Here is a 27,048-nt window from a genome sequence, read left to right on the forward strand (position 1 = left end):
CCCAATGTACAATTCTCTCTGCTTAGTTCCAAAGTGAACATCATGCAGTTCCCCAAAGAACACCAACCATAAGCCAAACTAAAAACGTACACATTAAATTTATGTGAATGGGTTCTGCCTAAATGTCTGTGCTCCACATGTGTGCTCACTGGGGCCTTTAGAGGCCAACCTGGAACTGGAGTCACAGGTGCTTGTGAGCTACCAAGTTAGTGCTGGGTACTGAACATGGGTCTTCTGAAAGAGGAGCCAGTGCTCTTAACCACTAAGTCAAAACTATGACTACACCTTCTTTTTAAGACACTAACTTTGGTTGACCTGGAGTTCAGGGATTCACTGTCTCTGCCCTCTGTGATTAAAGACATGTGATGCCATTCATATTTATGTACAAGTATTTTGCCTGCATGTATGTAAGTGCATGTCTTTGTGCCTGATGCCCAAGGAGGCCAGAAGAGGACACTAGGTCCTCGGGAACTAAAGCTACTGGTGGTTATGAGCCCTCATTTAGGTGCTTAGAAACCAAACACAGGTCCTCTGCAAGAGCAGCAAGAGCTCCTAACCACCCGCGCCAACTTTATTGTCCCAATATCTGCTTTTATTATTTTGTTTTGATTCCATAAAATGTACAGAGGCTTTTTATAATTTATAAAAAACAAAGAAAGGAAGAAAAAAAAACCCCACAACAAATACCTCCTCCCAATCCCAAAAGTATAGAAGAGGAGTGTTTCTTTTCTAAGAAGTCTTGTAATCATGTGCCTTGCTGCAAGTGATCCTTTCTTCTTCAGTTCTCATCCTCAAAACTTAGTTCTATAAGTATTTCCTATTCTCAGCAAACCCACCCAGGACGATCCTTGTAGGTGCTGCCATACTACCTGACAGTCTGCAGTCATCTATTCATGACTTCTGAACTGTGTGCCTCTGGAAAACATGGATACCATGTCCTATGTACACTGTTAGCCACAGGCTCTTGAAGTCCAACAGCCAGCATCTATGTAGGCTTTACAACTTCCTGGCTTGCTTTCTTAGTAGGTTATTTGTCCATTCTAATCTTTAGTTTCTACTTTAAAACAAGGATAGTATTTTGTCATGAGGATGAAAAGAAATAAAGCATGCTGAGGGGGGTATAGCTTTAGTTCCAACATTTGGGAGGCAAAGGCAGATGGGAGTTCCAGGCCAGACGAGGCTACACAGTGAGACCCTGTTTTAAAAAAACAAATAGAAACAAAACAATCTGTTAGTACTTAGGCAGCCTGCTTCTGGGTTGCCTTGCAACCCATGATGCCACCATGTGTCGCCTACCAGGTGTTGTACCTGGCAGGTGTGGTTAAGTTGCTTTTTAAAAGGACCAACTTGCTACTTTGTCACTCTCTTGTTCTCTTTCTTTCTTCCTTTTCTCTGTCATACATCCTTTCCTTTCCTCCATCATGTCTTGTTCTCTCCTTGTTTTCTCTTCATCTCCATCTAATAAACCTTTCTCATCTGAAATCTGATGTGTGCATCATTTCATCAGTCCTAACATTGGTGCGTTGGCCGGGAAGGGCTCTCCTGGTAGCACCTGGTCTGGTCACACCAGGAACCCTTAATCGGACCTGCAACAGATTTTTTTCTGTTCTACCTATCTCTGCCCTTAACATGCACACCTGTCCCTCTGCTCACAGCTGCTCACACTTGGCATCCTGCCATGTGCTCCGAGCACTGGGGACATGGTGGACACTCATGCTGCGCCAAAATCAGCTTGGGGAAACTGTAACACTCATGCCAGACCCTGAAACTGCCACTTCAGACACAGACACAGCCTGCTTCTACCTGCTTCTAAAGTATTGTTGTTAGGTAAGCAACTGCTGGGGACCCTGTGCACACACACAGATGGCTTCAGATTGTACTGCTGCCTCAGTCCCCACAGATGAAGTTTTAAATCTCCTGCAGAACACCTGCTGCAAGAGGCTGGCTTGCAGAGGGGGCACAGATCAGCCATGCCACATGCATGCAGAGAGTTTTGAACTGGGCCAAGACGGCCATCCCACCAGCAAGCACCTGGTCTCCCTAAGCTGCTATGGTCACACACAGCACATGACTAGCTGCCAAGTTGATTTTGGGATAAGGAGGATAGAACCACGGCTTCACTGACATTTCACTAAGGGCAAGCACACCATCTTAACTTAGGGCAATCAAGGGCAGTCACATGATTGGCAGCCATCTTGGTTATAAAAACAAACAAACAAACAAACAAACACACTGTGGTTTCCCTCACTGCCAGCTGCTTTTACTACTTTGTTTCTGTCCCACTGTTTTCAGAGCTGCAAAACTGCAGTCTCTTGTAGGCCCTAAAAGGCCACTGTGCCCCCTCTTATCTCCATTCTAAAGCTGCCTATCTGCCCCTATCCTTTCCCAAGGATGAGATCCCCTCTATGAGAACTCGGCGTTACTGCTGATAAAGCCCTGGTACCAGGCACTGAGGTTAAGCCCATGACCTGTTGTGCTATTTGGTTGACGAACCAGGAGCCACAAATCCCTTTCCTCTTTCCCTTTGTCATTAGCAGGAACACCTTCCTCATACTCTCTCCTCTTAGGGAAACCTCTGGCCTCTACACCTATATTTACTTTTCTCAAATGTCTAATATCTAGTAATATCCAGTAACACTAAAAGTGATTCGTGCAGTAAAAAACAATTCTCTAATTTTCTTTTCTCAAAGTCTTGTCTGTTTCTCCTGCCTGCTCTCACTAAATATACTTTCTGGTTTCTTTTTATGCTCTCAAAAAGAAAAAAAAAATCCTAAAATTAAATTGTAAACCTTAAGGTGACCATGTGGTATGAACAGTTTTAATCATAATTAATTCTCTATTTTATCTCCTTTTAGACTAGGACAGCAACAAGTCTCATTTTAAATTGGTAGGGATTTTCGTAAAAATTCAAAGTTACATTTTACAATATACATAATTCAATCCTGGTTCAAAATAAATTTTATATAAGGTTAAAAATTTAAAGTTATAAATGTTAATCTAATATAAAATGTATGTCTAATTGCTTATGTCTTTATCAATTCCTAAATTAATAAATGCTGTTTCTCGTGCCATGAGCTGCCTATGATCCAGAGTCACCACTAGGCTTTCTGGCTAATAGGTTTGCTACAATAAATTCAAATGTAATTTTAAAATTGCTTTACACTGTTCTACTATATTGTTGGTTTTAAAACTCATAATTCAGGGGTTACTACGTACAAGCTTTTACATACTCTAAATTAAGATCTATTAATTTTAGAGGCATTTATTTATTTATGTTAAAACTTAGTCACTGTGCTATATCTTCACTATCAAAAGGTTAAAATATGCTTGGTCTTGTTTTCTAAACATGGTAATATTATTACTCTATAGTATAGCCTTAGACTTTTATTATAAGCTATGAAATTTTTATGTACTAAATCATACAGAAAACTGTTACGCTTATTTTAATGGACTGTATTTATGACTTCTAAGGCTCCAACTTAACAGGGACAAAACCTAAAGTCCTAATATTTGATGGTTAACAAATGCAAGTTAATAGTCAGTCATCTCATAGATGATCAAGTCCCTTAAGATGTTCAAATATATATTCATAGTCCTACAAATGCAGGCATGGTCTCACTGCTTACTTAATTAAACAGCTTAGGATGGTCCCTGAGTCACCATACAGGAGTTGTTTTGTAAAAATAGTAAGAGAGGAGTCTTCCTGTTAGGCTCATCTACAGCGAAAACTATGCTCCAGACCTTGGCTGCTGCTCTAAGACTGTTGGCATTCCCACACAGAAAACAAGAGGTCTGCAATGCCTCATCCCACCCAGTATAGCCAAAAGTCAATTCTGCCAGGTAACTGTTTCAAATGCAGCCAAAGGGGCTGGTCCCGTAGCTGCCTCAAAAAGCCACACATTGCCTGCTAGCAGACTGACCTCTGGAAGCCAAAACGCTCCCGTGCAGGCTTGTGCTCTGCGCCCAGTCATGGAGGCTCAACCAGCACAAGAGCCACAGACACTTCTATCCTACCAGCTCCTTGGCCTGGCAGAGGACAAATGGCTCCTAGATTTAGCGACCTCCACCACTCTTGCCTAGCACAGAGTAACAATGCAGGTCTGTTTTGGTTTCAAACTCAGGCCCGTCAGACAAGCTGCCAACTTCTGTGTTGGGAGACTTCAGATGCTTTCTTAGTTCTCTTCATATGTAGGAGACCAGGCCTTAAGCCTTCCAGAGCTGTTACTGTTAGGCCTAAACACAATATGCCTTGTTGTGAGACTCAAGAAACAGGCCTCAGATGTAACCTTTTACCATCCCTTTAGCTAAAGGACAATAAATGTTCATAGCAGTCTCACCTATGTCTCATGGTAAATAACTAGATACAAAGGCCTAAGAAAAATGTTGTTTGAGGGTCTAAGAAAATATTTTAAAGTTGGTAAATACAAATTATAAAGGTTGTAAGGTCTAAGGTGATTTAAGGTATCCTAAATAGGTAAAAATGCTTAAGTTACTGTCCAGAGCTCTGACCTTTATCAATTGAGCTCTGATTTATTAATATAACTCTACCACAAAAACATTCTACCATGCCATCCACTAACATGGTTCCAAGCCCAAGATTTTAAATCTCTTATAAATCTCCATAATGTGTAATCATACTAAAGGGTAAGATCAAGTGAGCTTTTGCCCCTTCTACTTCATGAAAAGCTTCTGCCTTTTCAGAGCTCACCTTAAAGAATGCTTATGCTGTTAACACAAATGTGTATGTATGTCCACTGCTTTTTCTACAATGTATAGTTCAGTGAAGATTACAATTGTGATGCTAACATGTCTAAAGTTTTATCTCCTTTGTAAAACTTAAAAGTAATTCTTGTAAGCTGCAAGAAATCCACCTGAATCCACCTCTCAGGTCCAGATAAGTACTGTACCTATTGCCTATCTCAGAGGGTGGGATTCCTCCCCTTTCCCTGGATTGGGACTTCCCCTTCCTGCCTACTTGATTGCTACATTCCTACCTCCAACACCTGCTGATTGGTGAGTCTTCCCTTTTGGTTGGTATCAATTTCTGACTACAGATTGCTGCACTTGTACACCTAACACCAGCCGATTGGTGAGTCTTCACTTCTGGATGGTGCAAAAGCTTCCTACCGCTCTCGCCAACCTACATCCAAACCCTTCATCTAGGACCATCTTCTCCCTTGGGTAATATTTTCCCTCTACCACCACGGTTTCTCTCCCTGTCCCTTTCGCTTGTCTATGAAAATCCTAGCGCGAGGTAAACCATGTCTGCTACATGCAACTGTGCCCTTGGTCTCTGTCCAACGCTGACGAGCTGTTGGAACAGATTGCACCAATCCACTGAGTCAAAACTTGCTCTTGAGATGCCTTGACAGGTCACTAACTCCTACCTGCCCAACAGGAATAGTCCATTCGCCCATTCCTCCAGATTCTCCTCTGGGGTATCTTCTGGAGAATTTCAGATTTCTATACCTAGTATCTGCTTTAAGCGCCTCTTATCATACACACCTCTGTAACCAATCTTGGCCTCAATTTCCTTAGATGACAGATCCAGAACAAAGCCTTTTTAATTAATTCCAGTGATTGTATAAATGGAGATCCCCTCAGGTAAATGGAGGGTCCCGTGTTCAAGTCTCTTTGATCCAAATCTTCCACCTCTGCTTGCTCTTCCACAAGTTTTAACTGTACACCTAAAGAAAATTTCTCTATAACCTACTTAACTTTGTCTTCTGCCTAAACATGTTTCTGTACTCTGCCAGACCCAGGTGTTTCCTACATCCACAACAGTGCCAGTCTGACCTCACAGACTTCCATCAAGCTGGACCTGCACTTTCCCTCCCAGCCATGGATGTTCTCATAGACCCTGGACAGCATCAAAACAGCCTGTTCTTCCTGGACTTGGCCAAAATTTCAGCCTTTTGACCTCTCTACAGTGGCCTCAGGGTCAGCAGGAAGTAGCCAGAAGAGAATCTACGCCTGTTACTCACTTATTATTAACAAAAGGCTGGAATGCTGTGCTTCATGCCCAGGACAAGTAGCTCCAGTTTCTCCCAGCATTCTTCAGTCCCTACCTGCTGCCTTGCGTGGCTGGCAATTTTCTATTGGCAACGCTCTACTCTGAACTTTCCAGGGCAGGGGTTTCTCTCCTCCTCTTGACCATGTAATCTGGACATTTTGTTGCTATTTTTTTTTCTCTCTCTATTTTTTTTCCTTCCCTTGCAAGGCAACCAAGAGTTGCTTCCAATGAACCTACATTTATATACTTTAAGTTGTCTTACACGAGAAGCCGCCCAAGCTCCTCATTTTTTAATTATAGAAAAAGGGAGGAATGTTAGTATTTAGGTAGCCTGCTTCTGGGTTGCCTAGCAACCTATGATATCATCATGTGTTGCCTCACCTGGCAGGCATGGTTAAGCTGTTCCTTGAAAGAATCAACCCACCACTCTGCTGCTCTCTTGCCCTCTTACTCTCCTCCCTTCCCCCTGTCATGTCCCCCTCTCTCCTCTCTCTTTATCTCCATCTGATAAGCCTCTTTCGTATAAAATCTGTTGTGCTCATCTTCCTAGCTTTCTGAGGCAGTCTGTGTTTTATATATGATATTGTTGCATTATCAACAGTGCCATATGTAAATAGCCAACTTGCCCCCCCTTTTTTAATTTTTAAGATAGGGTTTCTCTGTATAGCTCTGACTGTCCTTGACTCCTTTTGTAGACCAGGGTGGCCTTACAGAGATCCACTTACCTCTGCCTCCAGCTGGGATTAGAGATGTGTGCCACCTCGCTTGGCTGCTTTTCTTTTAAACAGTTCAAATTTACCAATTTTAAAAAATGCTAATTATCCCATCACATGATTTCTCAAGCACATTATTTCTGTCTGTTGTTTAAGCAGGTTCTCACTGGGCAGGCCAGACTGGCATTGAACTCCTAATCATCTAGCACTGGCCTTTCCATTACTAGATTATAGGCATGTAGCATCACATTACCTTCACTTTAACCTGAAAGTGAAGGATGTGAGCAGTCTCTTACGACTTACCTGCTGGACCCTGGAGAAAAGCCGCGTTATTCTTGTCAACATTGTCTTTGCTCTCTTAAAAAAAAAAAACAAGACAAAGAGAAAAAAAAGACACTAGTTAATAAAGACATATCTGCAATATAAAAATCAGACACTAAATATATGAAAATCATTTATGAATCAAGAAACTAGGCAAAAGACAAAAAAAAAGCGCATTCCACTCTGGAAACACTATGGCTAAGTTTAACCTCATTACAAGCCATGAAAATGAAAGTAAAACTTCCACAATGAAATGCCAATCATAAGCAGCATCTTAAGGAAAATGAAAAAGTCCCACAACAACTATTAAATTCCAATGTACTAGAAAAATCAATCTTTACAAAGTTGAAGATGTACAGATACCCAGCTATTCTATTCTTTCATATTTATTTAGAAATCTATTTATACTTATACACTGGGAAATATAAGAATGTTTATAGGAGAGGAGTATAGTCCCAGCACTTGAGAAGCAGAGGCAGGTGGATCTCTCAGAGAGCAGGAACAGCCTGATCTACAAAGTGACTTCCAGGCCAGCCAGGGCTACACAGGGAGACCCTGTTTCAAACAAACAAATTAAATTAAAATTAATGCTGAGTGAAAATTATTGTCCAGCATTAAATAAAATTAAACTACAACCTCATACACTGAGTAGGTGGAAACAGGAAAATCAGAATTTCAAGTTCATCATCAGCTACATAGTTTAAGGCCAGAGTTGCATAAGTAACACCAGAAAAAAAAAACAACACACAATCATACACTGAGCATGCCTGTAATCCCAGCAGAGGCAGAGGCAGAGGCAGGCGGATCACTGTGAGTTCGAGGCCAGCCTAGTCTACAGCCAAGGCTACACAGAGATGCCCTGACTTGAGAAAACAAAACAACAATAAAACCCCACCAAAACCACACAATATTTGAAGGGCACACACAGCAAAACTGAACCAGAAAGGCAAACAAATGCTAAGAATAACATTTAGAATGACGGTGACACTTAGAAAGAAGGAAAGGGAACTAGTGGAGGAAGACACACTGGGAATTGTAATCCTAACTCTAGAGAATGGGCACATGAGTATTACTGTTACTATTAGCTTGGTATTTTTGAGACAGTCTTATCATGTAGCCTTAGCTAACAGGGAACCCTGTAGACCATGTTGGTCTTGAACTGGAACAGATGCTCCAAACTCTGTCTCTTGAGTCTTGGAATTGTCAATGAGGGTCTTACTCTTCTGATGGTGTAAATAAATGACCTTTGACAAAAGCACTGCGGAGGGTTTATTCTGGGTTACAGCTCCAGAGACATACAGTCCATAGGATGCAGAGGAAAGAAGACATATCAATAGACAGAAGGCATAGTGCAGAAATAGAAAACCTTCTTTCTGGCAACACTGCATACACACTCAGGGCCCATCTTTCAACAACCCACTCCCTCCAGTTAGGCTCCACCTGCCAAAGATTCCATATCCTTTCCAAACAGCAGCGACAACTGAGGACCACATGGGGGATGTTTCACATTCAGACCTCATTAAACCATTATTTTATACCTTGTCCTCCCTCCCTCCCTCCCTCCTTCCTTCCACATTTATGTGGGTTTTGGGGATTGTCTTTGGCACCAGTCTCACATGGACAGCTGTTTTACCTCCTGAGCCATCTTGCCACCCTGAGTTTTATTATTTTTATACCATGTGCTAAATTTATCCTTTTGGATATTCAAAATATCTAATTAAAAATTCTACTCTTTTGATGATGAAATGTAAACATAGTATTCCCTCGAGACCCCTCAGAAATGGGGCATAGTGGCTTATGCCACTTGTGATTCTATCGCTTGGGATGCTGGAGCTGAAGGATTTCTTGGACTCTGAGGCAAGCCTGGACTACATGGTTTGATTTCTAGGAATGCCTGAGCTACAGAATAAGACTGTGCCCACCCCACCCCAACAAACAAGACCAGATGACACCCAAAACCATGGAACACACCAAAGCAAATGCATTAACAAGACATTTTAATAAGTGACTTATTTAAATAAATAGAACTATAATAAATATAATGAGTTACATGAACTGTCTTTCCAGATGGGGTGTCACTATGTAGTTTATGATGTGTCTAATTCATGGTCCTCCTTCCTTTAAGTACTACATTCAGACTGGTCTCTTTCAAAGTATCTTAGTGTACTTTCATCATTTTATCTAAAGGAAGCACTTTACGCCATCTCTTTGTCAAACCTGAATTCTTAGCATTATTAATTTCCCTTTTTATTTTTCATTTTTTTGATACAGGGTCTATGTAGCGCTGGTTGTCCTCAAACTCACAGAGCTCTGCCTCTGAATCTGAGATTAAAGGAGTGTACCACCATGCTAAATTCCAGCATCATTACTCTTAAGCTTTGGATCTTTAATAAAGTGAACTCACTACAGTGTAGCCATACTTCATCAGATACCCCAGATGACTATTAGTCAGTAGAATGGCAGGGTGAATATGCTAGAAAGAGATGGCTCAGGTCCTAGGTGAGATGGAGTGGCACAACACAAGATCTGATCAGAACAGCATTCAAATTTTGTAAATTGTTCATTTTTTATAATATTCCAGTTAAGATTTTGGAACCATGGCTGACTGAATTTTTCTTCTTTCTTTTTTTTTTCTTTTCTTTTTTTACTTTTAAGAATTATTTATTTAATGTCTACAAGTGTTTTGCCTGCATGTATGCATGTGTATCATATTCGTGCCTGGTGCTAAGAGATGAGAAGAGGGAATTAGATCCCCTGAAACGGGAGTTATAGATGATTGTGAGCCATTACAGGAGTGCTGGGAACTGAACTGAGGGCCTCTGTAAGAATAACAAGTGCTCTTAACTGCTGAGCCTCCTCTCAGCCCCTGTTGCTGACCACAGCTCACTGAAATTTGTGGAAAACAAATTCTTCCCCAGGTAGACATTCCTATACTTCAATGTAATTACAAATACCCAGCACTGGCAGAGAAACTAAAGAAATCTCTCTCTCTCTCTTTTTAAAGATTTATTTATTATTTACACATTATTCTGCCTGCACGCCAGAAGAGGGCACAGGATAGCATTATAGATGGTTGTAAGCCACCAGGATTGACCTCATGACCTTTGGAAGAACAGCAAACTCTTTTAACCTCTGAGCTATCTCTCTAGCCCCCCTAAAAAAATCTTTCCATAATTATTTTCCACCTGTGTTACAACTCAATTAGAGCAACAATAGTACCAGGAAAGTTGTACAATTTCACTTGTTACCGTGTACCAATACCACAGAATTCAATCAGTAGACATGAAGCTTCCAGTATACTTAAAAGGGTCACAAACCATCCTGGAGAGACAGCTCAGCAGGTTAAGAATACTTTTTGATGTTGCAGGGACCCAAGTTTGGCAGTCTACATCAGAACCGGAGTCTGGTGCTCCTTTTTAAACTCCACAGGTACCAGGTATATAAACAGAATACATAAATTCTTTTTAATAAAAATTTCATTTTCATTTTATGTCTATGAGTGTTTTGTTTGCATGTCTGTAAGGGCACTGGGATGTATGTATGGTTCTCACTTCCCAACCACTAGCAGTTGTGATATGCCATGTTGGTGCTGGTAACTGAACCCAGGTCTTCTATAAAAAGTAGCAAGTGCTGCTAACCACTAAGCCCTCTTTCTAGCCCAAAATAAATACATTGTTTAAAAAAAAAAAAAAAAAAAAAAAAAAGAGTTGCAAACTCCTTTAAATCTCATCCTCTTTTATTAGTTACTTTTTGAATAAAGAAATCAGTAAGGGAGGGTTTGGGAGGGAATGAGGGAGCGGGATACAGCTGGGATACAGAGTTAATAAAATGTAACTAATAAAAAAGAGAAACCAATAATTCCTTAATTCAGTCACTCAAGAAACATGTGAAGTGTTTTCATATGCTCACCTATTTAGTGTACAGAGGTGAACATGACTGACAGGGTCTCCACTGGCCTGCCCTCTTCCTCCTTTGTGAGCCTGGGTCTCACTATGTAACTTTAGCTGTTGTGAACTCACTACACGGACCATACTGGCTGGAACACACAGAGACCCTTCAGCCTCTGCCACTTGGATGCTGGAGCTAAAGGTGTGTGCCACCAGCTTCCCTTTCACCTGCAGGGAGCCAGGGCTCTTTTGCTGTACACGAAACCATAGCCATACAGCAGCGCTTCCCAAGATGTTTGGTAATTACTACCTTCTATAGAATGAACCAAAGGTCTAAGGCTAAAGAAATTTGAAAAATATTGTGGTCATTAATTTCTTGATTAATTTCAAATACATATTAAAATTCTTAAGAGAAAACCAATAAAGACTCTTCGTTTTATTTATTTATTTCTTTTAAGGCACAGACTCATATAGCTCAGGCTCGACTCAAACTTGCTATGTAGCCAACTATGGCCCCTATCTCCCAGTACTAGGATGGTAGTTTGTGCCACTGTGTCTGCTAAGAGACTTTACTTTAAACTGAATTCCAAACTTCGCCTTAGAATCCCTTTACTGCAAAGCAGCATTGATGCCACTGTTGCACATTATAGTGGATACAGCTGCTATGGGGCAAGGTTAAAGCTGAAAGTGGGGGTTCAAGCCATGGACAAAGCTCTTGGTCACAGGCTGGAACAAGGTTCTATCTATTCCACTTGTTATCTGCTTTGCTTAACTCTTTTGCCGTTAACTAAGTTTTAAGCTGAGCCATAGTGGTATACACTTTAAATGCCAGCACTTGGGAGACAGAAGCAGGCGGATCTCTGTGAGTCTGAGGATAACCTGGTCTACATTGTGAGTTCCAGGACAGCCAGAGCTACAGGAGTACTATTGTGAGTTCAGCAATAGTCTGGGCTACAACGTGAATTCTAGGTTAGCCTGGGATACTGAGTGAGACCCTGTTTCAAAAACCCAACCAAACCAACAAAAAACAAACGAACAAACAAAACAAAACAAAACCAAAACCAACCAACCAACCAACCAACCAACCAACCAACCAACCAACAAACCACAAAAAACCCAACCCAACCCAACCCAAAAAAACCCAAACCAAAGCAGGACTGTGGAGTGGCTCAGCTCATACATTGCTTCCATAGCAAGCACAAAGCCTAGGCTCCAACTCCAGCATTTCGTAAATTGAGTGTAGCAATGCCCACTGTCACCACAGTACTTTAGAAGTGGGGGTTAAGAGGAAGTCATCCATCTAGCACTGTATAGTTAGTTCAAGTCTAGCCTAAACTACTTGAGACTCTGTCCTTAAACTACGGCAGACCAACTACACCACATTCTGTTTTGGCTTTTACCTTAGCAGGGTTAGAGATCAACTCAGGGCTTGGTGTATGTCAGACATGCTCCACTACTAGAAGCACTCCAGTTAGCTATCATACTTGCTTATTTATGCATAGATAAGGTCTCATACTGGGTCTCAGCTGGTCCTGAACTCTCAGCAACTCTCCTTCCTCAGCCTCCCAAGTGCTGGGATTTCAAGCATGAGGCTCTCACTTGGCTCTAAACTACATTTTCAATGTCATTTAAAATACTTAAAAGAAAAAAAACAAAACTTGTATGGAGAGCCAGGTGTGGCCAGCCTGTTCTACACAGCAAGTTCTAGGCTACCCAGTGCTAGATTCTGTCTCAAAACAGCAGCTACATGAGGAGAAAATGAAACCATACTGACAAACTAAAATTTCAGAAAGGAGTATTTGTCTTGTTGGTTTGTTTTTGTTTTTGTTTTTTTGGAGGGGGGGCTGGAGTAAAAATGCTAGGGATCAAAATACTTATGTATATTAGGACAGCACTTAATTGTGTAGGTTGAGAAACACTGTATGGAAATTAGTGAAGACTAATCTAATTTCTTTAAAGATTTATTTATTTATTACATATACAATGGTCTACCTGCAGGCCAGAAGAGGGTACCCAGATCCCATTATTGATGGTTATGAGCCACTATGTGGTTGCTGGGAATTGAACTCAGGACCTCTGGAAGAGTAGTCAGGGGCCCTTAACCTCTGAGCCATCTCCTCAGCCCCTAATCTAACTGTTTTTATAATTTATAATAAGTTATGGGGAAAAAAAGTTTTAGGGCTGGGAAGACGGTTCAGTCAGCAAAGTGCCTGCCACACAAATTTAATCCCTGGATATATCAAAGAGCCAGGCATGAGCTACACACTTTGGAATTCCAAGATTTGGGGTAACGTGGAGACAGGCAGACCACTGGCTAACCATGTCCCGCCTGCCTGAGTTCCAGGCAGATGACTGCTTCAGAAAACAACAACAAAACAAGCATGGCATAGTGGCACACATCTTTAAGCCTAGCACTTGAGGCAGAGGCAACTGGATCTCTGAGTTTAGCCTGGTCTATAGAGTTCCAGGACAATCAGAGCTACAGACACCAAAAACAAATCAAGAACAAGAAAAGCTAGTAGGATGACTCCTGAGTAATGACATTTAAAGTGGATCTCTGGCATCCCAAACATTTTTGAAAACATGCACATGCACACAAACAACTCGACTTTTTTTTTTTTGAGATAGGGTTTCTCTGTAGGGCCCTGGCTGTCTTGGACTCACTTTGTAGACCAGGCTGGCCTCAAACTCACAGCGATCTGCCTGCCTCTGCCTCCTGAACACTGGGAATAAAGGCGCACACAACCACACCTGGCTAACCAAATGCATTTTATGTTGCAGTCTCTGCTGCTCTATTTGCTCAGGCTCCTGGAGAAACCCTGGGACTGCAGAGTAAACAGTACTGCTTGAGGCTGAGCTGTCTGAGCGTTGGGTGAAGTGCTTCTTGCTCAAATGTGAGGACTTGAGGTTGGATGGCCAGCACCCACATAAAGGGCCAGGTGTGGGGTACACACCTGTAACCCCAGGACTGGAAAGGGTGGGGACATGAAGATCACTGGAGCTTGCTGGTTGCCAGCCTCGCTCTGGGCTGAGGGAGAAACCCTGTCTCAAGAAAGTAAGGTGGAGAGCAAGATACTTCACATCTCTTCTGATCTCCATGCTCTTACACATATCTACATCTACATTAGCCCACAGACACCCAGAATACAGGGAAGTGGAAGAGAAAATGCCTGGAGTCAGTTTCTGGCCTACACATGGGGACACATGCCCCGAGACAGATGTACAGTCATGTACACCTCCCACCACACGCACAAAGTAAAGAAATTCTGAAACACAATTAGGACATTTCAACAGTACAGACTTCAAAGTCTCAGTATTTAACCTGTAGACATTTTCAGCAGTTTGCAGTTTGATAACAGTGCAAGTGATGCTGTACTATAAACTACCATGTCAAATGGGGAGCAGAGAGTAAACAGGAGGGTCCATGAGTGCTTAGAGGCGAGGGGTTGTCCAGGTGACCCAGGTTATTCAACATCAGGCACTTTTAGGTGCCCAAAGGCTTCAGATGGAATAAGGTGTGGGGAATTGCTCAGCGGCTTGCCACCAAGCCTGATAATGTAAGTTTGAACCTCCACAGTGGACAGCCAGAACTGAATTCCACAAACTGTCTTCTGACCTTGTTCAGACATGCACTCTCATCACTCTGCACACCACAATGATAAGTAAAAATTTAAAAATAGTACTTTAAAACCTTCTTAAACCACAAAAAAAAAAAAAAAAAAAAAAAAAAGATGTGAAAAGCACATACAGGCCCAGGGTTAAGACCCTAAAGTTTTGGGGCTGAGTGATATGTCTACACTGTTGATCTCAATCTGACTGTAGATCACAGTTATTCACTGAGAGTGAGTGTGTTTGTATGTGTGTATACTTGTGCAGCTATGGTCTTTCTGTGGAATTGCTGTCCTTCTACAACGTTAAATCCCAGGGACTGAACTAAGGTCTTCATGCTTGGCAGCAAGCCTTTTACTTAATGAGCCATTTAGATGACTCCAAATTATGGTTTGAAGTAGTGCTTGCATAAAGACTACAAGAAAAAGATATACTAAAATGGTGTGATGTATCTGCGTGCTAATGGTGCATGCAATTGTTGCCCTACTCCCTGGCAGTCGACCCTAAAACATGTATGTTCAGCCTGTATTCTACAACTGAGCTATACAGCCATTCAGAGAAATTATACTTGTTGATTTTTATTTCTTCATACCATCTTAGACAATATGCCAAGAAGTGATACCAGTTCCCATTTCTAATGGTATTAACAATTAGCAATGCTGATAACACTGTGTATGGAATAAAAAACACTGTTCAATCTCGCTTACTGTGGTGGTGTGGATGTATAATCACGGCAGAATTATGAACTGGAGGACAATGTTCACACCATAGACAGATGATGTCAAAACTGAACCAAATCAAACCATTCAGCTGTAACATTTTGTAATTCTAAATAGCTAAGAAGAACCAGATTTCTATCATTAAGCATAAGTATCATATTTATACAATGGAATGCGGCTGCTTGCAAACCTAACCAAACTCTAAAAACTATGCACACCATTAGGAAGAGAGACCTATTTTGAGTGTATGTGTAGAACATCAAACAAGGTACACAACATGCTATCGTTCACATAAAAAGGGAACATACCTACTGAAGGGTATAGAAAAGAACTGATAATCTTGGCCACTTATATGAGGATGAGGGAAAGAGGGAGAATAGGTTTATATTTCTCAAGTTATGAATACGATAATTAACGCACAGGCAAAGCATAATCCCACCACTCGGAGTCTGGAGCAGGTGGATCTCTGTGAGCTTAAGGCCAAGCTTGGTCTACACAGTAAGTTCCAGGCGAGCCAGAAACAATAAAGAAAAAAAAGGTGAAAGAAAAAGAAAAGAAGGAAGGAATTAAGTAAGTATAAAAATAACAGATTAAAAAAATTGGTAGGATTTATTTCAAGTTTCCATGGCATGAGTCTAAAATCTTGGTACTTAAACAACAATTTCAAAGTTCTTCCATTGTTAAATAAAACTTAAATAACACGTTGTTAATCTTTGCAGTATCCATTCTTTCAGTATTTGAGACCTTATTTTTTAAAAGTTAGAATCAGGGATGGGGAGATGGCACAGCTCTTAGAAGCACTGGCTGAGCCAGGTGTGGGGGCACACACCTCTAATCCCAGCACTAGGGAGGCAGAGGCAGGTGGATCACTGTGAGTTTGAGGAGAGCCTGGTCCAGGACAGCCAAGGCTACACAGAGAAGCCCTGTCTTGAAGGAAAAAAACAAAACCAAAAACACTGGCTTCTCTTCCAGGGGACTCAGGTTTGATTCCCAGCTCCCACATGGTGGTGAACAACATTTTCAGGGTAATCTGATGCCTTTTTCTAGCCTTTGTAGGTACTGCACACAGTACATTACTCTGATAAGCAAGTGTGAGGTGTGCTTGAAAACATGGCTGTAGTACAGCCATCTTCAGCTTGAGGACTGATGCTAGGAGCAGAGTAAGGAAATACTGCAAAGTTAGACAATTCTGTTGACCAGCTTTCATTCTACCTGAAGTTGTTTCAGAATAACTACATCCTCATTTAAAAGTACAAACCACAGTTCTAGGAAACTACTTCAGCGGTTTGCCATGATCTATTGTTATGTATTAGCTTCCTACTACTGCTCTAACAAATTACCAACTGAGTGATAGAAAACAAGTATCTGTAGCTCAGAAAGTAAAAAACAGAATTGGATCAGGATGCATCCAGACAGCCCCAAGCCCCTTTTCCTTTCCTTTTCCAGTATCTATAGCTGCCTGGTTCGTGGATTTCTGTTATATTGACATCTACAGCTTCTGGTTTGGAGATTTGGTACACATTACATCATTGTGATACCTAGTTTTCTGTTTCCTTGATTAGCAACCATATTTCTATTTGTATCCTTTTATTTCATATAACTAGCAGATTCATAGAACAGGAACTAAATGTGGACATATGTGGGAAAATTATTGTCATTTGTTATGGATATAAAAAATGTTTTTGTTTTGGTCCCAGGTATGGGATGTGGGACTGATTCAGACAGTCCACAGCGGCAGACTATTTGCTTCCTGAGGGCTCTGAGAGGAGCTCTTTGCCAGCTGCAGATAACTTAAATCCGAGGACTCTGGAGAGAGAATAAATGCCAGAGGCCACAGTGTGTGGAGGTCTGAGAAAGAACAAGGCTGCTCCTGCTTCCCCCTTGCTGCGGTCAAACTAAAAAATGGAGATCTCCTGAAAAGAGGATTGGACCAGCTCCAAGGAACCTGATGACCCTAGCCAGCAGGAAGCAGTTAAGAGAACGGCGCCCCCTCTCCCACTGACCCTTTCTCTCTTCTACCTGGTGTTGGGGTGTTGGAAGGAAGTGAGGTGGAGTAGGGAGAAAAAGATCTAAGAAGCATACATAAGATTTTTTTTTAAAGTTTGCCAACAGTCGTTCCTATCTTTGTTGTTGTTGTTTGTTTTGCTTTTGAGACAGGATCTTATAGCCCTGGCTACCCTAAAACTCCCAGAGTTCTGCTTGCCATTGCCTCCCAAAAGCTGGGATTAAAGGCACGTGCCAACCATGCCCGGTTGGTTCACCTCTTAAAAAGCAAAGAATAACAAAAACCCTTGGTTTATTTTTAGTGTACATGTATGTGTGGGTTCATGAGTGGGGGGTCTCAGAGAACAACTCTGGGGAATCAGTTCTTTTTAGTTACAATTTGTTAACTCTGTGTCCCAGCTGTATCCTGCTCCCTCATTCCCTCCCCCTCCCCGGGAATCAGTTCTTTCTACCTTTGGATAGATCCTGTGATCGAACTAAAGTCCGTCAGCCTTTGATAGCAGGTGCCTTTATGCAACTGAGCCATCTCGATGTCTGGGTCACTCCTATCATTGTTGGTTAAATACCTAAGGTTCAATGAGGTGCTTTTTCTATTGAGCACTCAATAAATATAGCTTAGGTTCTGGTAGGTTCGCAGGAATACACGAAAGAACAGAATATTATCTTATTTGCCTCTGGCAATCCATAAATTGGTGCACTTACTGAAAGCTATGGAATCCAGAGACTATCAACAACATTTTATATACTGGTGGTCACATTAAATGTAGTGTTTTGGTTTGGGTGTGGCTCAGTTAATTCCATGCTTGCTTAGCAATTCTAAGACCCTGTGTTTCATTTTTAGCATCATCAAAACAAAAACACAAAGCAAAACAAAACATATTGCTCCCCCTATCCCCTGTATCAACATCGTGGCTCACAATCTTCTGTGATCCAACAACCCCCCACGCCCACCCCACAGATGCACAGACATACATGCAGGCAAAACACCCATACACGCAAAAGAATGAAAATAAAAATAAAGCGTTTTTACTGTGAAGGCAGTGTGGTGTAGGGAGAAAGCTTTTAAGAGACAGGCAACTACAAGCTAAAGATCAGGTCATGGGCTTCCCACTTGAAAAACAAGGCAAGAACATCTCACAGCACTGTTGTAAGGGTTAGACAGGACACACGCTCCCCAGGACAGTATCTATCAATACTTTTCAGGCTTGCACTTTCTCTCACTCCTTCCCTTTATCCTTTGCTGCTGTTCTGAGACAGGATCTCATTTAACCCAGGCTGGTCAAGATCTTGCTGTGTAGCTGTGGATGGCCTTGAAGTTTGGACCTCCTGTCTCCACCTTCCAAGTGTTGAGATTATAGCCTTGTGCTTGGCTAGTTCTAGTAGCTACGTATCTAATTTTAACATGTCCAATCATTGAAACAGACCATGAAAAACTGGAAAGAAGTCAGTCTGTACACACCCATACAAAGTTGCACACAGGAAGCTACTAAAATAAGATCAGTGTAAACCTAGGTGGGCTCCATTAAGTCAGCTAGGACTTGATTAGCTAAAGTAACTTCACAGCAAGGTAATTAAGGTTAATTTTCTCTTTAAATCAGAGAAGGGAACAAGAAGGCAAATCCTGTCACATACAGGTTAGGGACTTCTGACAGCCAGGGTTGGCTCACGCACCTAATGCAACCACTAAGGAGGCTAGCACAGGATGACTGTCAAGAGACCAGGCAAGCCTGGGCGAAGGAGGGAGACTGTCTTAAAAGACAACCTAGCCCCAACCCTCCAAAATGACGCTGAATTTTAAAAGAATGGGTCTTAGAGATGAATGGAATATAGTAATACTTAAAATTTTCCCCAAATCACAAAGGTAAAAAATTCACAGATAAAAAGAAAAACTGAAGTAGCTCATTCATTTAAAATTTTGCTTTGCCTTTTGTGAGAGACTAAAATGATCAAATGTTGGGGTTTTAACATTCCATAGCTCTGAATTCAGTCATCAAATGACAATTAAGTTTTGAGAAACAAATAGTAGCATCCAATGAACGCCGCAGGTCTGGTTTAACTAACAGTTTAGATGAATAGAATACAAACTACCAATTACACCTACAAGTCTTATCAACATCAACAGCGCCGTAAATGATAACAATAATAGTCTGCATTTCCCCAGTGCCCAGGAGCTAATTCCACTTTACATACATGATCTCATTTCATACTCTAACCCTGAAGGCATATTTTGGCGTTAGCTGATTTTTACGACCATGCAGCCTGTAAGTAGCTTAGAAAAATAACTTGAAGGCCATAAAAGATCAAGTCCAGAAATAAATTTGAAGCGCATGGTTTAAGCCTCTAATACTGGTTCTCAACCAGTGGGTCGTGTGACCCTTTGGGGGGGCCCCAGAACGACCGTTTCACAGGGGTCACATATCAGATATACTGCATACCAGATATTTACATTACGATTCACAACAGCAGCAAAATTACAGTTACGAAGTAACAACGAAAATAATTTTACGGTTGGAGGTCACACCATGAGGAACTCTACTGAAAGGTCGCAGCATCAGGAAGGTTAAGGACGGCTGCTGTAACATCAGGCTTGTCAGGGAAAGCCGAGCATGCACAACCTTTGAGCACAGGAGCACACGCTAGAGCCCGTCCGGCCTCCAGTCCCAGGTCGCAGCCCCGGGTCTGGAGGACGCTGCTCTGGCTCCCTACCTCAGCGCGGCTCGGACACCCGCTTCTTCCTCTCCTTCCCCTCCTGCCTCAGCTCGTCCCCCGGCGGCTCAGTCCTCTCGCCGCGAGCGCACACCCGGGCTCCGGCCGCTGCGACCCGCGCACGCCGCCCGCAGCTGGATGCGAGGCGCCCGTCCTGCAGCCGCGGAGCCAGCTCGGGTCGTGCGGCAGGAAGCTCCCCAACGCGCAGCCGCCGCGGCTCCAACCACAGCGCGGCCGAGGGGCAGCGCGCCTCCCGCCCCGAGGCCGGAAGCGGGCTGCGGGCCTCGGCGCCGCGGCGGCCCGCACAGGAGGTCGGTGCCGGGGTCGCTGCGCTCGCCGCCCGAGCGAGCCTCGCCGCGGGGCCGAGCCGCTCCCGCGCCGGCGCGCCCCCCGCTCCCCGCAGCCGCGCGCAATGGAACGTCCCGCGGGGGGGATTGTGGGAGGCGCACGCTCGAGGGGTGGGGGCGAAGGCGGCGGCGGCCGTGGCTGCCGTTGGTAGCCGTGGGGGCGGGGAAGGGAGGGCGGCGAGCCGCGGAGGAGGAGAGGAGGAGGAGGCTCGGGCTCGCGCCGCGGAAGGTACGCGGGAGGGCCGGGAGGGGGCCGGGAGCGAGCGCGTCGGGGCTGCCGGCGCGGGGCGGCCGGAGGCGGTGGTTGGAGGGCGCAGCTCGCGACCAGTCCGGACACACTCGGAAGCGTGCCGGCGGGGGTGCGCGCCGCGCGGCCGGAGTCGGGTGAGGGGGAGGACGGCGGGGAGGGCGCGCGGAGGGAGGAGTGGGAGGCGGGGGGGCACGAGGCGCCCTTCGCTCGCTCGCTCCCTCCCTCCCCAGAGCCGCCGCCGCCGCCGCCGCCGCCGCTCCCGCCGCCATTTTGGGTTCGCTTTGCGGAGGGGGAGACGATCCCGGTCTCGGTCGCCGGACCCGCCTTCCCTCGGTTCCCCCTTTCCCGACCTACGCCTTTGGCTTCTCCGCTCCGGCGTTTCCGCTGCCTCGCTCACCCGCTGGCCGCCTCCTGACAGGCGGGAGGGTTACGGTGAGGACCCAGGAAAGCCGAGGCGCCAGGCTGCCACCCCCTCTTCCCATTTGCCTGCACTCGGCGCTCTCGGCCTCACACGGTGAGTAGTGCGGTGTGAGCAGGCCTTTGAAGGCCCAAGTACTCTCTCCTTGGCCACCCGTGATCCACTGTCACCTCCCGGACCTGGACCTCCGGGAGAGCGGGGTGAGGATGGGGGAGGGGAGAGGAGGGAAAGGGATCCTGAGCTTACCGGGAAGTCTAGGCGGGGTGACGGGGTGTCCCTGACCGGCGGGCTCCTGGTTTGGGGGAGAGGGACGGGAAAGTAAGCGAGTGGAGGCGGAGTCGCCTGTGCCCCTGACAGGTTAGTTTGTATAGTAGGCCTGATGGGAGCATCTCCCAAGATCTAGTTTGTGTGTTTAAGTAAGGGACAAAAGTAGCAAGGGAGATGATCTTCAGAGTGTAATTTACCTGTACAGCAAGATCTGTGTTGTTCTCTAAAGGCGGAACTATATGCAGACATGACATAGTGATCTGAGTGTTGATAAGTTTAATAAATGTCACTGGTTAGTTTGTACTTGCAAAGAAACGTTTTGGGTCTTGCAGACCAGATGGTCTGTTGGTTTATAGCTGCTATGTTTATGTGCGTATATGCGAGGATGAAAAGTGTTAAGGAAGACTTTTTGCCTGTTTTGGGGGCAGTGTAATGGAGTTCCCTTTATAAGTTAGCTTATTTAAAAATGTTGCTAGAACACGTCCTCCGAGTCCATAGATGTGCATGTATTTTAGCATGCTAGCTAATAGCAGCATGCATGCTAGCATGAGGGAGGGGAGAAACTTGACGTGGTTTGTGCCTTTGAATCAAGAGTCAGGTGTATAAATATGAAAGGCCAGATTATCATACTCACAGTGATGGCTATCAGGCTGAGAACAGGGGAGTTGATTCTGGCCATGTGGATTTATAGTATTACGTTAACATAAGGTTTTCTTTCAGTTTGTCTGTAATCCTAAAACTGAGAATTATAGGAAATTTAGGCGTGAAGAGGTACTCTTCCAAGGTCATGTGTTAAATTAGTGGCAGAGTTAGGCTATTTTGATTACTACTTTAGTAGTGTATTGTCCATATCATAGTGCCTCAGGAGATTGTTATCGGCAGATACAAGTGTGTTTGGAAAGGAGGTATATATGATTGGTTAGATTATGCTTGGGAGAGCCCAAGGTATCAAATATGTATGGAGGTATATACTGTCCTTTCCTGTGCCATTGGAGATAGGTATTTATAACTGTTATTGTGTTTACAGAGCATTTCTAACAGTTTAGTATGTATGTTTGAAAGCCGAAATGCTTCTACAGCCTACTTTGTATCTTGTAGCTGTTGTTTGTTGCTGATTTGGGGGGTGGGGGTTAGATATGGGGGATTAAACCCAAGGCATTAAACCTGCTAGCAAGCATTCTACCACTGAGCTACATGCCCATCTGGGCAGCTTAACTTTATATCTATAAGAGAAAGGACCTTCTTTGACTCATTCAACCAAAAAATTATTGGCTACTTAATAATTGATCCCTGTCTTGGAGTAAAAATAATCAAGATCAGTTGATTAGCTTGTTGAAATAACTTGGAATGCATAAAATGTGAGTAGTTAACATAAGAGAGCAAATAAGTCAGTGTGGAATTGAAACCACAAAAACTTCTAAAAGCCTATTCAGTCTGAGTGTGGTGGCTCACACTTGTAATCCCAACATTCTGAGACTGAAGACTGAGGCAGGGGGATCCATGAGTTCAAACCCTTTTCTGTGTTTCATAGTAAGTTTAAGGTCAGCCTAGGTTACATGCAAACAAAACAAGAGTCTGGTGATAGGGCTCATCAGTTAAAAGCACATACTGCTCTTTCAGAGGACCTTGGTTCCAGTTCCCAGTGCCCCAGTTCAGTGGCTCAGAACTGCCTGTAACTTTAGGGTGCCAGGCACCCTCTTTGAGTCTCTGTTGATGTCCCTACATGAACACACACACACAGACACACACACACACAGGGAGGGGGGGAAGAGAGAGAGAGATGGGGGGAGAAGAGAGATTTGAAAAAAATTAAGCTATTTAATTTAGAAGGAATTTAGGTTGCCCAGTTTAATGCAGAAGAACATGGGTATGGCCATCCAGCAGATGATATGTTTGTAATAGAATACCTTCTTTGACATTTTCCTTTTGTTGTTTTTTTTGAAACAGGGTCTCACTCATTCTGTAGCCCAGACTGGCCCAGTGGCCCAGGCAGCCCTCAAATGTGAGGAGTGTAATCTTCCTGCCACAGCCTTCTGGGATTACAGGCATGAGCCAACTCGCCTGGCTTCTTTGGCAGTTTCTTTTGGCATTTATGAGTAAACTGTTTTGGGGATCTGTGAATTATTGATGTGTGCCTTTGGATATTGGAACTTCTTGGCCGGACTGTAGGAATTCTTAGAAAGGCTAATTTTGTAGTAAGGATCCCCTCTATGAATATGAGGAAAGAATCTTTGAGCTAATTCAATTGTATTATTTTGATGATTCTAGATTAGTGAATGTAAAAGTACATATACACATATGTATAATTTATCCTGAGAAGCTGAAGAAATTGAGACCTTACATTAAAATAACAAGCATCATCATGATTGTGTGAATTATGTATATACTTTTATTTTTCTGAGTCAAAATCTCACTATGAGGCCTGGCTGTCCTGGAACTTGATATGCAGACAGGCCAGCCTCAAACTCACAGAAATCCACCTGCCTCTGTGTCTTGAGTGCTGGGTTTAAAGGCAGGCGTCATTGTGTCCTGCTAGTATGTATGTACTTTCAAGAGCTTACATTGTAATGAAATAACACCAGTTTTTATTCAGGTCTTGTTTGAAATATCCACTTTCCCCTTAAATTTTGTTTTGGAGTAGAGCTGTAAGTTTGAAGGTGAAGGCTGTGATAGTACTTGAAAGTGTCACCAGGAGAACTTTAGGATTAGGGTTTTAAATTTGCTCTCAAGACAGGCATGGTGACTCATCAGAGAGAGCATTTACAAAAGCCTAGGCAGGAAGATTTTTGTGATATTAAAGCCAGCCTGGACTACATCGTGAGTTCTAGGCTAGCTGGACTGTAGGGTGAGCTAGGCTGTAGTGTAGGGAAAAGACAGTTTATCTTCTCAATTTATTTTTGCAGTTGGTAAACAATTGTGAGTGGTGTTTGATAAGGATATGTAATGTAGCACCAGCATCTTTGGCTTGTTTCAAAACATCTTTCTTTATATCTTCATTTTTGAGAAATGGTGTGTCTTTTTTCCCCAGTTGTATGTTGAGACAGATAAATCAAAGCTCTTCTCCCCTCATTTTTTTAATTTTTTGTTTAGTTATAAGCACATTTCATTACTCATGCATGGAGAACACGTAAGATGAATACTGTGTAGTCTCTTGTTCTAGAAATTTTAATCCAGTTGAATTGATGACTTGCATAATGTTGAGGACTGTCTAGACTAGAAGGAGGAATTGACATTTTGCAACTTAATTGTAAATGGTTTTTGATAATGTTATTTTAATTAAAAATTAATTATTGTGTGTAGGTGCTTGATGTGTGTCTGAGTATGTTTGCCATGGTACACATGCAGAAGTCAGAGGACAGCTGAGTGGAGTTGCTCATCTCCCCGTAGTTTAGGGTCCGAGTCATGCTTGCAGGCTTTTAAAGCAAGTGTATTTACTGAGTTATAGCACTGGTCCTGTTTATTATTAGGAGACTATAAAATGCATATACTCAATGGAAGGTTATTTACTTAAAAAGCCTTTCAGGGGCTGAAGAAATGGCCTTCAGTAAAGAGTACTTACTGTTCTTGCAAAAGACCAGGTTTGGTACTCAAGTACTCATACAGTGACTCACAGCTGCCCCAAACTCTAGTTCCAGGGCATCCAACACTTTCTTTTGACCTCTGCAAGCTCTTGGGTGAATGTGGTATACATAAATTCATTCAGACACACACACATACATAAGAGTTATAAATGGGGTGTTTTTTAAATGTGCTGGGTGTGGTGGAGCATGCGTTTAATCCAAATAACTTTCTTTGTTTTTTGAAAAAGGGGTTTCACCAGGATAGCACTACTATGTTTACCAGTAGGGAATTTCTGTAAAAGGGTCTTGATGCCATTTTGGGGTGTATATAAATGAGAAAAATCCTTCCTTATGTAAAGTTTAGGAATTATTTGACAACTATCCAGAATCTACTATTAGGAATTAAAAATAGTGTACTTAAAAAAAGTTTAAGACAGACATTTAATGTATTTTGGTGATGATATTTTGATAGAATAGACTGTCTTTTTTCATATGTGTGAGTGTTTTTCCTGTGTGTATGCATCTGTACTGTGTGTGTGTGCTGTCCACGGAGGGCCTTAGATTAGAACATATGGTTGTTACCTTCTATGTGGGTGCTGAGTACAAGTGCTCTTATAAGTATTTAGCCATACCCATTCCTGTCTCTTATCTTGTATTAATTAGAATGGCCTTGTAAAGGTATGCGAAAAGAAAAACTAAGTGTTTGTGAAAGTTTAATATTTCCTCCAATGCTTAATGGGCAGTTCCATTCTTTATGTATACCATATGTATGTATATATAATCACACATGTGATTGTATGTGTTTTGTCCCTTGTGTATTTCAGATACTTCAAAATTATTTTTTTAAGGCAGTGTCTCACTTTATAGCCTATACTGTCCTAGAATTCACGATGTAGCTCAGACTAGCCTCAAACTATGAAAGTCATCTTTTCTCTGCCTTCTAGGTCTTGGAATTAGAGGCCTGAGCCACCATGAGCTGCATATGTAGGAGAATCACTTACGCCCGTGAGTTTGAGCTCAACATGGGCAGCATTGTGTGATCTTGTTTCAAAAACAATAAATACTTAAAATCACAAAAAGTGGTTCAAAATCTTCAGGTGCAGTAGTGGAAAAAGACCCAGACTATCCAGTTACAAGTCTGCTGGGCTACAAAGCGAGACCCTACTTCAAACAACCAAAACGGGACTAGAAAAGGATTATGTCCTGTTTTTACATTGTGTCCTAAAATACTTAGCAGAACTTCCAAGTAGCTTGCCTGACTTGATTCTACAGTCTTAGTAGTTATATTGGCTTTATTCTCTATGCTTTGCTAATAAAGGCTTGGTCATCTCCATTCCTGCCAATGTATTTGTACATAGAGGAGAAGTCTGACCACTTGTGTAGTTGGCAGTTCCCAAAAAATAATTTTATATTGCTATTTGATTTAAGTATGTTGGTCTAAATATTTTAATGAAGTGTTTTTTAAGGTATTTGTTTTGTTGGTGTGCATGTCTGTGAGAAAGAGAGAAAGAGAGAGAGATCAAAGATCCCCCTGGAGTTGGAATTATAAATGGATGCAAATGACCCAACCTGGTGCTGCCGACTAATCTCTGGTCCTCTAAAAGAGCAGCAAGTGCTCTTAACTGCAGTCCTAGTCTGAGTATTTTAAAGGTGCTCTACAGCCTTAATAAAATCTTCTGTGAGTCTCCTGTGTCAGCTTTTCATAATGAGATACCCTTGTGTGTGGAAGCCTGAACACAATTTTGTATCATTTCTTCTCAGTTACTCTCCATCTTATCTTTGAAATAAGGTCTCTTACTGGCCTGGCATTCAACTAGTAGGCTAGGCTGACCGACTAGCTGGTAGCTCCAGGATCTACCTGTTGCTGTAGCCCTAGCACTGAGATTACAAGCAAGCACCACACCTGGCTTTTTTTTTTTTTTTTTTTTTTTTTTTTTTTTGTACTGAGGCTTCATGCACTTTATCAGCTGAGCCACCGTCCTTCTCGTTTCTATTTCTTTGTGTGACAATATTAAACTTTCTACTTACTTGTTATCCTAGTAATTACCAATCTTATATTACAGATAGGGGTTCATGTAACTCGGATAAGCCTGAAACCTTGAGTTTATGGTCTTCCTGACCCTGCCTTCTCAGAGTTAGGATTATAGGCATATGCCGTCACACCTGGCTCAGAAATCTGGTTTTTTGTTTCTGTTTTTTCAACTAACTGGGTTATTAGAGTTGTTAATGGCAGA

At 42.7% G+C, this 27,048-nt stretch overlaps 2 protein-coding genes across 7 annotated transcripts in view; one reads left to right on the plus strand and one right to left on the minus strand.

Annotated features, from left to right (window-relative positions):
- The window catches only part of Dap3 (death associated protein 3), a 45,432-nt gene extending 24,131 nt beyond the window's left edge, over positions 1-21,301 (minus strand). Inside the window, exons 1-2 of one of the 3 annotated variants that reach the window (XM_021637701.2) lie at positions 21,234-21,301; positions 7,030-7,083 (exon numbers count right to left, since the gene is read on the minus strand). In XM_021637701.2, the coding sequence (XP_021493376.1) occupies positions 7,030-7,071 (42 nt within the window). In that variant the 5' untranslated portion in view covers positions 7,072-7,083; positions 21,234-21,301. Of the gene's footprint in view, positions 1-7,029; positions 7,084-19,972; positions 20,148-20,923; positions 21,062-21,233 lie in introns of those variants that run through there. The other 2 variants (XM_060377730.1, XM_021637700.2) reach the window with 2 other exon arrangements.
- Ash1l (ASH1 like histone lysine methyltransferase) overlaps positions 20,439-27,048 on the plus strand; it is a 118,408-nt gene continuing 111,798 nt past the window's right edge. Inside the window, exon 1 of one of the 4 annotated variants that reach the window (XM_021637698.2) lies at positions 20,439-20,548. The gene's annotated coding sequence lies outside the window, so the exon portion shown is untranslated. Of the gene's footprint in view, positions 20,549-20,594; positions 20,704-20,947; positions 21,084-27,048 lie in introns of those variants that run through there. The other 3 variants (XM_060377728.1, XM_021637697.2, XM_021637696.2) reach the window with 3 other exon arrangements.

The sequence above is a fragment of the Meriones unguiculatus genome, chromosome 2 (assembly GCF_030254825.1).
Source record: "Meriones unguiculatus strain TT.TT164.6M chromosome 2, Bangor_MerUng_6.1, whole genome shotgun sequence".
Taxonomy (NCBI): Eukaryota; Metazoa; Chordata; class Mammalia; order Rodentia; family Muridae; genus Meriones; species Meriones unguiculatus.